At 48.4% G+C, this 19,695-nt stretch overlaps 1 protein-coding gene across 3 annotated transcripts in view; it reads right to left on the bottom strand.

The window, feature by feature from the left end:
* LOC143973741 (uncharacterized) overlaps positions 1–17,223 on the bottom strand; it is a 65,976-nt gene extending 48,753 nt beyond the window's left edge. For 2 of the 3 annotated variants that reach the window (XM_077474579.1, XM_077474580.1), the window contains exons 1-4: positions 17,079–17,223; positions 13,444–13,569; positions 11,911–12,037; positions 7,584–7,667 (exon numbers count right to left, since the gene is read on the bottom strand). In XM_077474579.1, the coding sequence (XP_077330705.1) occupies positions 7,584–7,667; positions 11,911–12,037; positions 13,444–13,449 (217 nt within the window). In that variant the 5' untranslated portion in view covers positions 13,450–13,569; positions 17,079–17,223. Of the gene's footprint in view, positions 1–7,583; positions 7,668–11,910; positions 12,038–12,206; positions 12,249–13,443; positions 13,570–17,078 lie in introns of all 3 variants that reach the window. The other variant, XM_077474582.1, reaches the window with a different exon arrangement.
* Between the last annotated feature and the right edge of the window lie 2,472 nt (positions 17,224–19,695).

Below are 19,695 nucleotides of genomic sequence, written 5' to 3'. Positions count from 1 at the left end.
TCTATCTATCTATCTCTCTATCTATCTATCGTCTATCTATCTATCTATCTATCTATCTATCTATCTATCTATCTATCTATCTATCTATCTATCTGTCTGTCTGTCTGTCTGTCTATCTGTCTGTCTATATCTCTATCTATCTATCTATATATCTCTCTCTATCTATCTATCTATCTATCTATCTATCTATCTATCTATCTATCTATAGCTCTCTCTATCTATCTATCTATCTATCTATCTATCTATCTATCTATCTATCTATCTATATCTCTCTCTATCTATCTATCTATCTATCTATCTATCTATCTATCTATCTATCTATCGTCTATCTATCTATCTATCTATATATATCTCTATCTATCTATCTATCTATCTATATATCTATCTATCTATCTCTCTATCTATATATATCTATCTATAGCCATTTATCTATGTATCTATCTATGTATCTATCTATCTATGTATCTATCTATGTATCTATCTATCCATCTCTCTCTCTATCCATCTATCTATCTATACATACACACAGTGTATGAGGATAGAGATGATACTGTCTCTTTGTCACATGAATAGCATATATATATATTCTGTATATATATATATATATTTATGGCCCAGAGCCCTCTGACCGATACGGATAAGGATGACAAACAAGGTTAACATAAACTCGCTTACTTGAAATGGACCTGAAAGTGTGCCCTGGTCTAACGTACGGTATACCAAAATAAGGGGGCATACCCTAGATAGAGAAATGAGTAATAAATGAAATGAAAATGAAATGGAGTGAAATGAGTACTCACCCGAGGAGTATAATGCTTGAGAAATGCCCTGACAGGGGATGGGTGGGTGGGTATCGCGCACCGGAACCGACGAGGGAGCTAGGCGAACGGGCTGGTTATATACTCCACCGTGCTCCACCCATAATTCCAGGCCACCATACTGGCCTTTCTATTTATGGCCCAGAGCCCTCTGACCGATACGGATAAGGATGACAAACAAGGTTAACATAAACTCGCTTACTTGAAATGGACCTGAAAGTGTGCCCTGGCCTAACGTAGGGTATACCAAAATAAGGGGGCAAAAACATACAGGTAGGGAATGCATTTATTGATTCGAGTTTGTTACTGGGTGAGCTTGACAAAGGCCTGGGCCATCTCTACTTGCGGATTGGGTATGTAACGGGCAAAACAGGTGGACTTCCATCTACCCAACTTTTTGATAACGTGGACTGGGACCCCTTGGCGGGAGGCAGTTGAAGCAGCTCCGATACGAAATGAATGTCCGGAGTAGTGAGCCGGATTGAGGTGAAGGATGCCCAGGAGTATCCTGACATGCTCCATGAACTGGGCTGCATTCAGTGGCTTACCGTGGAATGGCAGAAGCGGGCCAGTTCCTGGTTGATCGGCCAGAAGGGTCAACAAGCGGGTGAGAATGGCGACCGGGCACCAGAGGTTGTTGGTTTTATAAAAATGTATGTCCGTACCTGGGCCAAGCTGCTGCGTCTTGGATACTGCTATATGTAGGATAAAATGGTCTCCGTGCCTGACCAGGTGGTGCTTGCACAGCATGCGAGCTGAGGGGCTACTGGAGGTAAACTCGCCTGGCCGTAAGAAGCCGTAGAAGGCCAGGTGTATGGCTGCTTGTATAATGATACTAGTGTGGAGCCCGAAAGGTGCAGTGGCCAGAATATCAGACATGTTTCTGAAAACGTCTCCTGTGATAGGCAGGCGTTTGGCGGAGGCCGTAGGCTGGCGTTTCTGGATGCCGCGCATGACAGCCCGAATGGCGTGGAAAGTGAACAAGGAGGGTTCGGCAGGGTCCTGGAGGGACGTAAAATGTTGTACCCCGGCCAGGTATAGCCGGATCGTGTTAAAGGATAACACCAAGTCCGAGTGGCAATGGGCAATGAAGGCCAGGACTTGCTTGACCCGGGAGGTCTCTGTGGAGTGAGATGTTAAGAAACGGTTAAAGGCCCTCCAGGCTGTTTGATAGGCCTTGCGGGTATTGTCTGAGAGGGAGTGATCGATGAGTTGAGTTGCGGCTACTAGGTGAGGGGTTAATCCAGGGTCAGTTGAGACCAGTCCGGGATAGCTGCTGACGTTGGTCCGGCTCCGGGCACCTGATCAAAAAAGGAAACTAAGTTAAAGCGGGAGAGGGCGTCCGCTGCCCGATTACATTTACCAGGGATAAAGGCACAATGAACGTTAAATTGAAATAATAACGAGAGCTGGACCAGTCGCCGCAGGAAGGACATAATCTCCAGAGACTTAGACCTGCCTTTGTTAATGATTTCCGCAGTGGCGAGATTGTCCGTTGAAAAGGTCACTGTTTGACCCGACCAACTGCGGCCCCATGTGTGGGCAGCGGCTACGATGGGGTACAACTCGAATAGGGAGGACGTCTCGGTGAAGCCCGGAATTGCCAGTATCTGAGGAGGCCAGGGGGCTGCGAGCCAGAGGTGGCCAAAAATTGCCGCAAAACCCGTGGAGGCCGCTGCGTCGGTCACGACCTGAGGTGAAGAGGAGGACACGGAGGGAATGAACAGGGACACGCCATTCCAGGACGTTAGGAATTCCTCCCACATGGCAAGATCTGCTATAGCTGCGGGGTCCAGGCTGAGGACGTGCTCCGGGTCTTGTGAATGGGACAGTAGGACTAACAGGCACGATACGAATGCGCGACCTTGAGGGATGATGCGCATGGCAAAATTAAGCATACCGAGAAGGGACTGTAGCTGCCTCTTGGTGCAAGTTCTGGTGCGGGTGAAGTCCCTCATGACCGTCCTGATGCGGCTTAGTTTATCCGGGGGGAGGCTGGCCTGCATAGTGCTGGTGTTTAAGCTGACCCCGAGAAAGGTGATTGCCTGCGCTGGGCCCTCCACCTTGTGCTCAGCAATGGGGACGTTAAGGTTATTGAAGACCACCCTTAGTTTATCCAGATCCCCTGGAAGGGAGCCAGGTGACTCGATCAGCAGGAAGTCATCCAAATAGTGTATGACTCCCTGGCACTGGGCTACGTGCAGCAAGATCCATGCGAGAGCCTGCGCAAACGAGTCGAAGAGCCAGGGGCTACTCTTGGACCCGAAGGTTAGCTTAGTGGCAAAATAGTAGAGCTCCCTCCACTTGATGCCATGCCAGCACCAGAGAGATGGATGGATAGGAAGGAGCTTGAAGGCATCTGAGATGTCAGCCTTGGAGAGCCATGTTCCTGTGCCTGACTTGAGAATGGCCTGGATGGCCGTGTCTACTGATGCGTATTTAAGGGAGAACTCCTCAGAGGGAATAAGGGAATTAAGACTGGGGACAGAGGAAGAATAAGGCGCTGACAAATCGTAGACCAACCTGAGTTTATTGGAGAACTTGCCCTTGACAAGCCCAATAGGGCTGACTCGCCAGGTGTTAAATGGGGGCTTCGTGAAAGGGCCTATGACAAAGTCCCGGTCTAGCTCTGCCTGTAATAGCTGGTCGATGGCTTGTACATCCGTGGCTGCTGACCGCAGGTTCTGGCACTCGTGTGTAAGGTGAGGGAGAGAGACAAGTCCTGTATGAAAGCCCTGAGTGAAGCCCTGAACTAGGTAGGCGGCAAGTGAGGGGGTGGGATGATTGGCGAGGTAGACACTGAGCCACAACACGTTGACCCGGCTTAGTCAAGATCTTTTAGCCTGCTTGACCTCGCACATGAGCCTGGGATGAGCTCTATGACATCGTGTGCATACGTGGAGCAGCCTGCACTGACTGAAATTGCACGACCCGCTGTTGTAGTTGTTGCAGATGGCTGCGCCTCCCATGGTCTTGACCGGGCGTCCCAGTTTATCTGTCTGCGGCAGGCGTACCGGCGCCGGTAGGCCCTGGGCAGTACCTGAGGTCGACGGACCGTCTAAGGGCGGGGCTGCCACTGAGCTGGCACACCAAGTCGCGGTGTGAGTAGCCGACTGGCAAATGGCACAAAGGGGAGACCGCAGCCCCGCGAAGTGTCGGCAGAACAGCTCGGTGTCCATGACACTCCAATCAGTAGGTATCTGAAATTGGGAGAGCCTGGCGGCCGCCTTAGCGGAGAAGGAGCGGTGATAGTCATAAAATGAAAAACCGCCGTATTTATACCCCAGGTCGACTACCACGTGGAGGTAACGATCCAGTTCCTCCCTCCTGCCGGGGGAGGCCGAGCAGATGACGTCCCTCAGCATGCCGAAGGCCAAGGTGAACTCGGTGACAGAAAGCTTCCTGTCCAGCCTGGGGTCTTTGGCTTTGAGGACCACCGACACGTCCCCCCAAGTGTAAGCTTTGTTTTCTGCCAGCTCATGAATGGAGATAAGAAGTGAAGCCAGATTGACGTCCTTGCCCTCTAGGATGTCCTTCCTGATGTTGGCTGATATTAAATGAGAAGGGTACACTACTGGTGTACACCCGGGGGTACCTGCGCTGGTGTTATCCACTGCTTGTGAAGCTGGTATTGGAGGAGAAACGGATGGGCGGGTCTCGAGGAGGGCCACCCGACTCTGAACCTCTGACATTGAGGTCGTCAGAGATGACACCAGAGTGTGGAGCTGCGTGATGGAAGCAGCGATAGAGCCCAGGGAGGCCTGCTGGGCACTATCCTCAACCGCGGCTGGGGGAGGAAAGAGGAGCCCGTAAAGTTCGGCCTTTCTGGCTGTAGCTGGAAAGGGTACACCCCTGCGCCTTAACTCGGCTGTTAGCCTGGGAATGGTCCACGCTCTGAAGGACCTTTGGCTGCCACTCTCTGAGACAAGAGAAGGGGACAACGGAGCCGTGTAGTCCTCGCTGCCAGCCTGGGACATGGTGGCAAAATCCAGGCTTGGTGAGCCTATTAATCCCTGGGTCTGGGTTTTCTCCTGTACGGAACCTATGAGGGTGACATGGATTACAAGACTCGTAGGAGACTCCTGAGAAAACATTTTTAAAGAGAAGGATACTACCGCTCGTAAGCGTTTCCCTCCCAGATGACCCTCTCTTACCTACGGAGGCACCGTTCGACCAGGTGCAGGTTGGACCTACTGAGAACTCGACTGATCTGAGGAGATGAAGGTGAAGTTTTGTTTGAGAATCCTACACCTAAAGAGAGATGTCTAGCTAACTAGTGGAGGTGAGACTGGAAATGTGATAAATGACATAAATGAAATGAACGGACAACCGAAATTTGCTCTTTAGAATAACGTACATACGACAACAGAGACGTGACTTGGTTGCGTCGCCGATGCAAAACAAAATTTTCCTTTAATTCTTTTGAGGCAATTCAACAGTGAAATGAGGCTGATGATCAAGGCCCCCCGATAGAAATCCGGCATTGAAGAGTCAACTGGACTAACCGGGAAGCAGTATGTGACCGTGAAATGAGTGGATCCGCCATGACAGAGATCTGAATCGCCATGCCACAAACTTGCGACCGAGCACGAAACGGACTCTGGAGCATGTACTGAAATGAGGCCATTCCTGGGGCACGCCGATACGAATTTAGTACACGGAAGTGACTATTCGTACCGGAACGTGATAAGTGAAATGAAATGAAAACCCATGACAAAGACATGAATCAAAGGACGAGCCCATGAACCCAACAGAAGAATCCTGTCTTTGGAGCATGTACCGAAATGAGGCGTAATAGCTGGGCGCACCGGAACGAATCGGTACATAACCAAATGCAACAGGATTCGAATCGGAGCGTAATAAGTGACTGAAATGACATCCCATGACAGAGACAAGTTTCAACGACTGGACAGATGGTTACCACAAAGAATCCGTCTCTGGAGCATGTACTGAAATGAGGCGTAGCAGCTGGGCGCACCAGAACGAATCGATGCATAAGGAATGCGATGGGATTCGAATTGGAGCGTAATAAGTGACAGAAATGATAAGCCATGACAGAGACAAGATTCAATGACTGGACTGATGGTTTACAATAAAGAACCCGTCTCTGGAGCATGTACTGAAATGAGGCGTAGCAGCTGGGCACACCAGAACGAATCGGTGCATAACGGAATGCGACAGGATTCGCTTTGGTGCGTAATAAGTGACAGAAATGATATGCCATGACAGAGACAAGTTTCAACGACTAGACTGATGGTTGCAACAGAGAAACCGTCTCTGGAGCATGTACCGAAATGAGGCGTAGCAGCTGGGCACGCCAGGACGAATCGGTGCATAGCAGAATGCGACAGGATTCGAATTGGCGCGTAATAAGTGACAGAAATGATATGCCATGACAGAGACAACATTCAACGACTGGACTGATGGTTACAACAAAAGAATCCGTCTCTGGAGCATGTACTGAAATGAGGCGTAGCAGCTGGGCACGCCAGGACGAATCGGTGCATAGCAGCATGCGACAGGATTCGCATTGGCGTGTAATAAGTGACAGAAATGAAAGCCATGACAAAGACTAGAATCAAGGACCGTACTTGAACCTGCGAGTGACTCAGTCTCTGGAGCATGTACAGAAATGAGGCCGAACCCTGGGGCACTTCGAAGCGAATCGGTGCATTGGAGATGCGACGGGATTCGCATCGGAGCGCGGTAAGTGACAGAAATGATGAAATGACTTTAGAAATGGTAGAAATGAAATGATCCGACATAACAGACTGAAATGATTGAAACGACTCGAAATGATTGAAATGACTGAAATGATTGAAATGAAATGAAACGAAATGACAGACATAGTACAAACAGCATGAAATGATTGAAATGCTTAAACTTGTTCGGATTTGAAACGGTCCGACCGTTTCATGATTTTGAACAACATTAGATTGCCATTGGCCGGAGTGCTCAGTTTAACGTGACAAGCAGACGGCTGTAATTTCGAAACGGTTCGATCGATTCGAACATAGAAATGATCGGGGGAGTCGTTCGGTTTAGCAGCGACGTGCTACGAAACGAAGTGCCTGGTGGCAAGAACGACATGTACCGAAAAGTGATAACGGCTTCTTTCGAAGAAGGGGTAGTGACATGAAGTAACGAATACGAGTGCCACAGTTAAGACGTTCGTGCAATCTAGAGTGAGTGGTTCGTGAGTTCAGGAATCTAGTTTACGTGACTTTGTAACACATGAAATGAAATGGGTGCCGAAGCCCTACCTGCGACAGCCGGCCCAGACGTGTTGTACGACAACGGAAAAATTTTGATTTGAGTATAGCGACTCAGACGGCAATCAGACGGACGCTGACGAACGACAAGGCTTTGTCGACACTAAGGCGGACGGAACAGCGTGGAACTCACGAACCCGGCTCACTGAAAGGTCTCGAGGATAGTCGGCCCTTGATTTCTGACGTATCAGATATCGCGCACCGGAACCGACGAGGGAGCTAGGCGAACGGGCTGGTTATATACTCCACCGGGCTCCACCCATAATTCCAGGCCACCATACTGGCCTTTCTATATATAGTATATAGATGTATATATTTGTATGTGATGGTTGTCTTCACAGAGCTATCTATCTATACATCTAGTATGGTGTAGGGTGTAGGAGAAAATTGTGGAGATTCACCACCCCGGTAGCGTAGTGCCTGTGGGGTGTTGGGGTTTCTGAGGAGCAGAATTAGTACTTGATAACATGGATAAGCGTGGCCCTGAACTGACCTGCGGTCTCCTCACCAATGTCCACACAGGGGTCTTCTCCTCTCTCAATCTTCAGCACAATCTCTGGAGGGGATGCTGAGAGTCCTGCAGAGAGACCGCCACACATTACATGCTACATGCGAACGCTTTGGGATTGATTTACTAAAGGCGAATAGACTGTGCACTCTGCAAGTGCGGTTGCTCCAAAGCTTAGTGTGATGGACTCACCCGGGACAGAGGCTTTCGGAGAGGACTGAATGAACCCCCTGCCTACTGACTATGGGCCCTGGATTTTAAGGGAACAACACTCGTTGTGAGGTGTATGCCTGGGGTCCCTTGAAGTAATGTTACTTTGCAGTCAAGTCCATGTCCCCCCCCAAAAAACACAGACTCTGGGAACCCTGTATATGCCATATTATAAATAGTGAGTGCTTCATAATGTTGGGACTCAAAGAAGATGCTGATGTCTTCAACTCCAGCCACCTGTCTGTCCGTTGTCTGTTATAATGTGTTTATTGTAAATAATGCTAGTGAGGGATCTAAGAGTCTTTCACCCATTGTTGTTTGTGTTAATTAACTCTGCTATTGTGTGAAGGAGTTCTGTGTTGATATTTCTGATAATGTGTATTGTAGAGCTGCCACGACGAGTCGACGTAATCGATTACGTCGACTACAAAAATACGTCGATGTCCGTACAGGACGTTGATGCGTCACACTGCTCCATGTCTCCCGCTCTCCTCCGTGCTGCCGTCCCCCTCTCTTCTCCCCCTCCGTGCATCTGTCCCCCTCCGTGCCACCGCCCCCCTCTCTTCTCCTCCTTATTGCTGCCGCCCCCCTCTCTTCTCCCCCTCCGTGCATCTGTCCCCCTCTCTCTTCTCTGAGTCCCCCTTCGTGCATCTGTCCCCCTCTCTCTTCTCTGTGTCCCCCTCTGTGCATCTGTCCCCCTCTCTCTTCTCTGTGTCCCCTTCCGTGCATCTGTCCCCCTCCATGCTGCCGCCCCTCTCTCTTCTCCCCCTCCGTGCATCTGTCCCCCTCTCTCTTCTCTGTGTCCCCCTCCGTGCATCTGTCCCCCTCACTCTTCTCTGTGTCCCCCTCCGTGCCTCTGTCCCCCTCTCTCTTCTGTGTCCCCCTCCGTGCATCTGTCCCCCTCTCCCTTCTCAGTGTCCGCCTCCGTGCATCTGTCCCCCTCTCCCTTCTCAGTGTCCGCCTCCGTGCATCTGTCCCCCTCTCCCTTCTCAGTGTCCGCCTCCATGCCTCTGTCCCCCTCTCTCTTCTCTGTGTCCCCTTCCGTGCATCTGTCCCCCTCCGTGCTGCCGCCCCTCTCTCTTCTCCCCCTCCGTGCATCTGTCCCCCTCTCTCTTCTCTGTGTCCCCCTCCGTGCATCTGTCCCCCTCACTCTTCTCTGTGTCCCCCCTCCGTGCATCTGTCCCCCTCACTCTTCTCTGTGTCCCCCCTCCGTGCATCTGTCCCCCTCCGTGCTGCCGCCCCTCTCTCTTCTCCCCCTCCGTGCATCTGTCCCCCTCTCTCTTCTCTGTGTCCCCCTCCGTGCATCTGTCCCCCTCACTCTTCTCTGTGTCCGCCTCCGTGCCTCTGTCCCCCTCTCTCTTCTCTGTGTCCGCCTGCGTGCATCTGTCCCCCTCCGTGCTGCCGCCCCTCTCTCTTCTCCCCCTCAGTGCATCTGTCCCCCTCTCTCTTTTGTGCCCCCCTCTGTGCATCTGTCCCCCTTCTTCTCCCCCTCTGTGTTGCTGTCCCCCTCTCTCTTCTGTGTCCCCCTCCGTGCATCTGTCCCCCTCTCTCTTCTCCCCCTCCATGCTGCCGCCACCCCCTCGGTATCTCAGGATGGAGAGCGGAGGTAGAAGCCGGTAAACCCGGCTCCTTCGTTTTCAGAATGGACAGAGTCAGTGACCACCGACTCTGTCCATTCACATAACTGAAACATTGTAACCTCCTGTGATTACCATGTCTCAGTTAATGAATGGAGAGAAGCCGCTGTCTTTTCTACATTCATTATCAGTGCAGCAGAGGCTGCAGAGAAAGGGACTGGGGAATCTGTGTCTCCAGTCCCTTTCCCTGTCTCAAATGGGAGATGTCAGAGGTCTGTTAAGACCCCTGATATCTCACCATAGCCCCCCCAACAGGGCTGATAAAAAAACATTGCAATAAATAATAAAAAAAAATTGTAAAAAATAATTTAAAAAAAAACAAAAAAAAAAGAAAACACACTGACACTGTCCCCACACACCCTCCCCCTAAAAAAAAGAAAGCATTGTAAAAAATAAATTATAAACATACATGGACTTCTGAACAGAAAATAAAAAGCTAAGATAAAATAATATATATATATTCTTTTATCTTAACTTTACAAAAAATAAGTACATAAAAAAAGGTAAGATAAAAGAATATAAGTACATACTTATATATAATATATATATATATATATATATATATATATATATATATATATATATATATATATATATATATATGTATGTACTAGTTATATTCTTTTATCTTACCTTTTTTTTTATGTACTTATCATTTTTTGTAAGGTTATCCAAAGGATTAATTAGCTAATAAAAAAAAAAAACCACTAGATTAATAAAAATAAATAAATAATCATATAGTCGATGACTAATCGAAAAAATAATCTATAGATTAGTCGACAAACGAATCTTTAGTTGCAGCTCTAGTGTATTGTATAGTCAGTGTGCTAGGAGACAACAAGGCTGACCTGAAAGGTCATATCTCTGAGTCACCTAGTCTGGTTAGTTAATTAGCTCATGTTAATTAGGTTTCCGGTTACAGTTTGTATTGCCACCCTGGAGTACACATTTGCGTGGGATAGCAAATAAAACAGTTCATGTCCCAGCTTTGTAACTGAGCTAGTCTCATCTGGTCTTTGGTTACAATATTTGCCCGTAATATCTGAAAGGTCCAGATTGGAGGAAGCAGTGTACTAATGTAACGGTAGGGAGGGAGACGCGCTGACGTCGTCGCCGTCTAGGACGGGTGTTTGCAAGCCGGCCGGCGTTCCTCTTATGAGCTTTTATTGGTTTTACTAATGTAAGTGCAATACTTTTTTGCTACAATAAATTGTTTTTATTGATTCGCACAATGGCGCGTTCTCTTTTTTATCCACTGAGATTATGATCGCTGGGTACTGATCTGCCGATCGAGTTTGCGATCTCTTGGCTTGGTCTCGGTGCGCTCACAGTCAGCTCCTGCCATTGTCGGTCTGATGTCCGGATGCTGATCTTACAATACAAGGCTTTTCACTGCTTGCCTTCTGGTAAGCGCATACGTTGTGCGGCGGAGGATCACAGGCATCGGTGTTTTGTCTGCACAGAAGGATTTTATTAAATGTATCATCTTCACATATTTCACTGGACTGAGATACAATCTTCCATCGTCCTCCTATATTTGGGGACTGGCTATTTATCATGGATTATACACTATTATAATATTCATTTATTACGTATTAATATAGTGATTATTTGGTGTAATATTTTTTGGTTTCTAATATGTTTTAGTTTAATTTCATTGCGCAGATTTTTTTTTTTTTTAATATTTTTATGATCATTTTTACGTGTTTGTATATATCTTAGAAGTTGAGCTGCAGCTATATTTCGATTATATTGAATTTTTAGTTTTTAGCGCGGCATTTCACTCTTTTTTTTTTTTTTCTGGTACTAATGTAAGCACCCAAGCGAACTGCGACGGGGATCCGTTACACTTAGTAAACGAGGGGAAGCTCTGCTGGCTTCTATCATCCAATCACGTGCAAGCAAAAATGCTGTTTTTTTTTTTTGTTTTGTTTTTTCCTTGGACGTGATTGGGTTATTCCTCGCAAAGTAAAACTTGAAGGGCGGCACAGTGGTGTAGTGGGCGGCACAGTGGTGTAGTGGGCGGCACAGTGGTTCGTATCCCAACCATGACACTACCTGCCTGGAGTTTGCATGTTCTCCCTGTGCCTGCATGGGTTTCCTCCCACACTACAAAGACATGCAAGGTAGGTTAATTGGCTTCTGTCCAAAAATTGGCCCCAGTATATGAATGTGAGTCGGGAACCTTGGATTGTGGGCTCCTTGAGGGTAGGGACCGATGTGAGTGTGCAATGTACAGGGATAGGGACAATTGTAGACACTCACACTAGATGGACTGGTGTCTTTATTCAACCTTACTAACTATGCAACTATACTGAGCTCTGGATCAACTGTACTTGCAAAGTGCACGGTCTATCTGCCTTTTAATAAATTGCCCCCCCCCCCCATATCCTCCATACTGCACCATGATCCAGGAGGATAATGCAGCTGTATAGAGGCATCACATATATTCAAGAATGGCTCACCCAGGGCGGTCAGGTTCTTGTAGTTGTCCGTCATCACCTGGCAGTACAGATCCTTCTGCTGGTCCTTTAGCCCCTTCCACTCCTCCTCCGAGAAGCACACCGCCACATCATCAAACGTCACCAAAGCCTGCAATACACAAATGCTGGCTGACCCTAGACAATGGAGTGGTATGGGGGGGGAGGGGCGGGGGGGGGGGGGGTAACAAGGGATCCCCTGCCCTGGGAAGACTTTTTCGCACTCCTAAAACTTTTAACTAAATCCATTTTATTTCTTCCGCACCTTCCGGGTATTTTACCTCAAAGCTTCACCTCGGTGTTTCCGTCACTGCGTCCCTTTGCTGCCGGGTAGGAAAAATATGGAAGAAAAGGGACAGAAGTGGGGTAAGTAGGTTATTGGCCCTTAAAAAAAAATGTGTTCTTAGGGTGGGAGCATCAGCTCAAATGTTTTCAGAAGTGATTATTTTTTGAACTCACAAGGTAGTTGAAAGATGCCTTTGGATCAGAGCACCAGCCTTCAGTTGGAGGACACTACCCTGTTTCCCCCGAAAATAAGACCTAGCGTGATTGTCGGTGATGGCTGCAATATAAGCCCTACCCCTCCCCCATAAGCCCTACCCTGAAAATAAGACCTAGCGTAATTGTCAGCGATGGCTGCAATATAAGCCCTACCCCCCAAATAAGCCCTACCCTGAAAATAAGACCTACACTGACTTTTTCTAGGGCTTATTTGGGGGGGGGGGTAGGGCTTATATTGCAGCCATCGCCGACAATCACACTAGGTCTTATTTTCGGGGGAAACAGGGTAGGTACCAAAACAAAAGCACGGCCCAAGCTTCCCCCAACGGATTACTCCAACCCTAATACTAAATAATTATGCCGGACCCAACAAACTATCCTAATACTGAGCATCTCTACCTAACCCAACTGACTTAACTAACCCTTACTGTATATTATGCAAGCCAGCTTAACTTTACTACAACAAGTAAGAGTAACCAAGCCTAACGCAACCAACTACGAGCCTATAACGCAGCAACCAAGTCTAATCCAACTAGCTCCACAGACACTTCTCCAGTGCTGGGGTAATATGGGGAAGAGAGGGTGAGAACTGCCAGGGTTTATTAAATGTCCACCTGTCCATCTTCCCACCGGATCCATCTTCCCACCGGATCCATCTTCCCACCGGATCCATCTTCCCACCGGATCCATCTTCCCACCGGATCCATCTTCCCACCAGATCCATCTTCCCACCAGATCCATCTTCCCGCCGGACCCAGGGCTGCTGATCAGTGCAAGAGTTGATGGTGGAGGTCCCCACCTCAACGCAGGGACTTCTGCAGCTCACATATATAACACACACACACACACCATAACCTATACAGCTTCTTTCCGTCTTGTCTATAGTCTGTCTGTTATATAAGATGAGGGCTGAGCCTACCCAGAGGCTTATTACTACAGAGCAGACCCCCCCCCATCACCGGGCATCTGAGGGCCATGAACAGCAGTCACGTGGCCCTGGAAGCTCTCGTAGGTCACCTGCATGATGGAGGTTCAGAGCAGCTCCTGGTCACTTAGAGGAGACATCATCATCCCGCTTCATCTGTATACGGAGGGAGGAGGGGGCTCTCTGTGTAAAGCACAGTCTACCGTAATGGGGAATCTCTATATAGAAATGGCAAGGTTATGCAGTAAGAGTCACATAGGGCAAAAGGATCTATATGTTATAAAGAGGAGTGTTAAGTATGCAGAGGGGTTCTATATGGTATATGGGAGAGGGTTACATATAGGAAGAAACTCTAAATACTATCTGGAGGGTGGCTATTAATAGCAAGGAGCTCAGTATAGTATATGGCGGGGGTGTATAGAGGAAGAGGCTCTATATATTATAGAGGTGCTATATAGGTGAAGGGGCTCTATATGGTATATGGAGGAGATTATATAGGGGAAGAGGCTCTATATGATATACGGAGGGTGCTATGTAGGGGAAGGGGCTCTATATGGAGAAGATTATATAGGGAAATGGTTCTATATGATATACGGAGGCGGTTATATAGGGTAAATGGTTTTAAATGGTACATGGAGGAGGTTTTATTTTATATATATATAAATGGGAAGGGGCTCTGCATGTTATATGGAGAAGATTATATAGGGAAAATGGCTCTATATGGTATACGGATGTGGTAATATAGAGGAAGGGGCTCTATATGCTACATGAAGGAAGGTTATATAGGGAAAGGGGATCTATATGGTATATGGAGGAGGTTATATAGGGGAAGGACCTCTATGTAATATATAGAGAGAATTATAAAGGGGAAGTGTCTCTATATGGTGTATGAAGGAGGTTATATAGGGGAGGAGGCTCCGTATGGTATATGTAGGAAGGTTATATAGGGGAAGGGGCTCTATATGGTAGGGGTCTATATAGGGGAAGGGGCTCTATATAACATACTATAGAGAGGTTGTATAGGGGAAGAGGCTCTATACTATAGAGGATGATATATATGGGAAGAGGCTCTATATAATATTCTATAGAGGGGGTTATATAGGAGAAGAGGCTCTATATAACATACTATAGAGGGGGTTATATAGGGGAAGAGGCTCTATATAATATACTATAGAGGGGGTTATATAGGGGGAGAGACTATATATAATATACTATAGAGGGTGTTATATAGAGGAAGAGGCTCTATATAATATGCTATAGAGGGGGTTATATGGGAAGGGGCTCTATAGAATATACTATAGAGGGGGTTATATAGAGGAAGAGGCTCTATATAATATACTATAGAGGGGGTTATACAGGGGAAGAAACTCTATATAATATACTATATAAGGGGTTATATAGGGGAAGGGGCTCTATATAATATACTATAGAGGGGTTATATAGGGGAAGGGGCTCTATATAACATACTATAGAGGGGTTATATAGAGGAAGAGGCTCTGTATAATATACTATAGAGGGGGTTATATAGGGGGAGAGACTATATATAATATACTATAGAGGGTGTTATATAGAGGAAGAGGCTCTATATAATATGCTATAGAGGGGGTTATATGGGAAGGGGCTCTATAGAATATACTATAGAGGGGGTTATATAGAGGAAGAGGCTCTATATAATATACTATAGAGGGGGTTATACAGGGGAAGAAACTCTATATAATATACTATATAGGGGGTTATATAGGGTAAGGGGCTCTATATAATATACTATAGAGGGGTTATATAGGGGAAGGGGCTCTATATAACATACTATAGAGGGGATTGTATAGGGGAGGAGGCTCTACATAATATACTGAAGAGGGGGTTATATAGGGGAAGAGAATCTATAAAATATAATATAGAGGGGGTTATATAGGGGAAGAGAATCTAGAAATATATACTATAGAGGGGGTTATATAGGGGAAGAGGATCTATAGAATATACTATAGGGGAAGAGACTCTACATAATATAACATAGAGGGGGTTATATAGGGGAAGAGGCCATATATAATATACTATAGAGGGGGTTATATAGCGTAAGAGACTATATAATATACTATAGAGGGGGTTATATATACTATAGAGGGGGTTATATAGGAGAAGAGGCTCTATATCAGGGATATGCAATTAGCGGACCTCCTCCTGTTGCAAAACTACAAGTCCCAGCTATATAGGAGAAGAGGCTCTATATGGTATATGAAGGAAGGTTATAGATGGATAAGGGCTCTATATGGTATACAGAGGGAGTTATAAAGAGAAATGGGGTTTATAAGGTACACAGAGGGGGAGGGGGGGTTATATAAGGAAACTGGTTCTATATGGAGGAAGGTTATATACAGGAGTGAACTCTATAGAGGGAGGTGATGGATGAGAAGGGACTCTACATTATACATTGAAGGGGTTCTATATAGAGGAAGGAGGTTCATATATGGAAGGATTGTATAATGCATACAGAAACTGTTATATACAGGTGAATGTGGGCTTTATATGGTATATGGAGAAAGGTTATATACAGGAATAGACTCTATATAGTATACGGAGGAGGCTGTATATAGATGGAAGGGGTTCTGTATGGTATGTGAATGAAGATGATATCAGGCATATGTGATACATGGAAGGGGGTATTATAGAGGGGTGTGTATGGTATATAGAAGAAGACTATATCAGGGAGGGAGGTGTATATGGAGGGGATTGTTATAGAAGATAGGTAAGGTATATAGAGGTCAGGGCTTTATATACTCTATGGGGGGGTGTATAGAGGAAGGTTATCTGTATGAAGAGAAGATGTAGAGGAGATATCTGGGTTATATGAGGAAGGAGGACTCCATAGGGGAACGGGCTGTATACAGAGAGGGGTCTGTTGTATATATAGGGGGATGTTATAGAGAGGGGACAGGGTATACATAGAGGGAGGTTACATACAATGGGGGGGGGGGGGGGTCCTGTGTTATATATATATATATATATGGTTATATACAAATTTGGGGGTGGGGGGTCTGTGTATGAAGATAGTATACAGAGGGAGGTTATATACAGGGGGGGGGGTCTGTGTGTGGTATATATAGAAGGAGGTCATATGTTATATATATAATATAGAGGGAGGGTATATACAGGGGGGGGTCTGTGTGTGGTATATATAGAGGGAGGTTATATACAGAGGGGGGGTATGTGCTATATATAATATAGAAGGGGGGTATATACGGGGGGGGGGGCTGTGAGTGGTATATATAGGAAGGTTATATACAGGGGGGGTCTGTGTGTGGTATACAGAAGACAGGCTGTATACAGATGGAGGTTATATACAAAGGGGGGGTCTGTGTGTGGTATATAGAGGGAGGGTATATACAGGGGGGGTCTGTGTGTGTGTGTGTGTATATATATATATATATATATATATATATATATATATATATATATATATATATATATATATATATATATATATATATATATACATATATATAATACAGAGTGAGGGTATATACAGAGGAGGGGGGTCTGTGTTATATATACATATAATACAGAGGGATGGTATATACGGGGGGGTCTGTGTTATATATACATATAATACAGAGGGAGGGTATATCCGGGGGGGGGGTCTGTGTGTGGTATACAGAAGACAGACTGTATATAGAGGGAGGTTATATACAGAAGAAAGGGTCTGAGTTATATATATAAATGGAGGTCATACACGGCTCTCTATAGGGCACACACAGGCGGGGTACGCCGGACAGGACGGTATATGGAGGTGATATTATTGGGGTTCCCCAGTATTGCAGTGTCTTCTTTCAGCTCCCAGTAATGCATTGCGGCCGGAAGTTCCCGCCCGCACATCCGATGACGTCATGCGTCCGCCGCGTCTCCCACGGCCGTCTGTGGCGCCGCCCACAGTGTCCCTGTTTGCCCTATAGGGGGAGGTAGGGCGGTGTTGTTGTGACTCGAGTCCCCTGTCCTGTGTACAGACCGCGCCCCTCCCCCCACCATACATTCACCAATCACATGGTACAATCTCCTCATATCGGGGGAGGGGTTCCTGAGTATTACAAAGATGGGGGGGTGCAGTCCGCCCCCCCATGTGTGAGACACACAAAGGTTCCATTCCCATAGAAATCTATAATAATAATATAAAACACACTGGAAGGAGGAGAATTGTAGGTCAGGAGGAGGAATAATGGAGGCCAAGAAGAGGTGAGAGCGCGGTCACTAAGTGGTCAGCACTTCCGCCTCGTAGGACCGGGGTCATCGGTTCAAATCCCAACCACAACACCGATTACTGGGAGTCTGCATGTTCTCCCCGTTCCTGTGTGGGTTTCCTCCGGGTACTCCGGTTTCCTCCCACACTACAAAGACATGCTGGGAGGTTAGTTGGCTCCACTCTATATTGGCCCCAGTATGTGAATGAATGTGAGTTAGGGATCTTAGATTGTAAGCTCCTTGGGCACAGGGATGGATGTGAATATACAAAAGATGTGTAAAGCGCTGTGTAAATTCATGGCACGATACAAGTACCTGTAATAAAAAAAAAAAAGGGGGGGCAGAAGGAGGATGACTGCTAGTCAGGAATAGGTCAACTGCACACCGAAAGGAGGTCAACTACGGATCCAAAGCGAAGGAGTGCGTGTCGGAAAAAGGAGGAGGAGTGCGTGTCGGAAAAGGAGGAGGAGTGCGTGTCGGAAAAAGGAGGAGGAGTGCGTGTCGGAAAAAGGAGGAGGAGTGCGGGTCGGAAAAAGGAGGAGGAGTGCGTGTCGGGAGAAGGAGGAGTGCGAGTCAGAAGAAGGAGGAGTGCGAGTCAGAAGAAGGAGGAGTGCGAGTCGGAAGAAGGAGGGAGTGCGAGTCGGAAGAAGGAGGAGTGCGAGTCGGGAGAAGGAGGAGTGCGAGTCGGGAGAAGGAGGAGTGCGAGTCGGGAGAAGGAGGAGTGCGAGTCGGGAGAAGGAGGAGTGCGGGTCGGGAGGAGGCAGGAGTGCGGGTCGGGGAGGAGGCAGAGTGCGGGTCGGGAGGAGGCAGGAGTGCGGGTCGGGAGGAGGCAGAGTGCGGGTCGGAGAAGGAGGAGTGCGAGTCAGAAGAAGGAGGAGTGCGAGTCAGAAGAAGGAGGAGTGCGGGTCGGGAGGAGGCAGAGTGCGGGTCGGGAGGAGGCAGAGTGCGGGTCGGGAGGAGGCAGAGTGCGGGTCGGGAGAAGGAGGAGTGCGGGTCGGGAGAAGGAGGAGTGCGGGTCGGGAGAAGGAGGAGTGCGAGTCAGAAGAAGGAGGAGTGCGGGTCGGGAGAAGGAGGAGTGCGGGTCGGGAGAAGGAGGAGTGCGGGTCGGGAGAAGGAGGAGTGCGGGTCGGGAGAAGGAGGAGTGCGGGTCGGGAGAAGGAGGAGTGCGAGTCGGGAGAAGGAGGAGTGCGAGTCGGGAGAAGGAAGAGTGCGAGTCGGGAGGAGGAGGAGTGCGGGTCGGGAGAAGGAGGAGTGAGGGTCGGGAGGAGGCAGAGTGCGGGTCGGGAGAAGGAGGAGTGCGGGTCGGGACGAGGCGGAGTGCGAGTCGGGAGAAGGAGGAGTGCGAGTCAGAAGAAGGAGGAGTGCGGGTCGGGGAGAAGGAGGAGTGCGGGTCGGGAGAAGGAGGAGTGCGGGTCGGGAGAAGGAGGAGTGCGAGTCGGGAGAAGGAGGAGTGCGAGTCGGGAGAAGGAGGAGTGCGAGTCGGGAGGAGGAGGAGTGCGGGTCGGGAGAAGGAGGAGTGAGGGTCGGGAGGAGGCAGAGTGCGGGTCGGGAGAAGGGAGGAGTGCGGGTCGGGACGAGGCGGAGTGCGAGTGGGAGAAGGAGGAGTGCGGGTCGGGAGGAGGCAGAGTGCGGGTCGGGAGGAGGCAGAGTGCGGGTCGGGAGAAGGCAGAGTGCGGGTCGGGAGGAGGCGGAGTGCGGGTCGGGAGGAGGCAGAGTGCGGGTCGGGAGGAGGCAGAGTGCGGGTCGGGAGAAGGAGGAGTGCGAGTCAGAAGAAGGAGGAGTGCGAGTCGGGAGAAGGCAGAGTGCGGGTCGGGAGGAGGCAGAGTGCGGGTCGGGAGGAGGCAGAGTGCGGGTCGGGAGGAGGCAGAGTGCGGGTCGGGAGAAGGAGGAGTGCTGGTCGGGAGAAGGAGGAGTGCTGGTCGGGAGAAGGAGGAGTGCTGGTCGGGAGAAGGGAGGAGTGCTGGTCGGGAGAAGGAGTGCGGGTCGGGAGGGAGGTGGAGTGCGGGTCGGGAGGAGGCAGAGTGCGGGTCGGGAGGAGGAGGAGTGCGGGTCGGGAGAAGGAGGAGTGCGAGTCAGAAGAAGGAGGAGTGCGAGTCAGAAGAAGGAGGAGTGCG

Source organism: Lithobates pipiens, unplaced genomic scaffold, assembly GCF_037356315.1.
Source record: "Lithobates pipiens isolate NorthernLeopardFrog02 unplaced genomic scaffold, aLitPip1_a1.2 Scaffold_94, whole genome shotgun sequence".
NCBI classification, from domain to species: Eukaryota; Metazoa; Chordata; class Amphibia; order Anura; family Ranidae; genus Lithobates; species Lithobates pipiens.
This window is presented reverse-complemented; position numbering and strand designations above follow the sequence as displayed.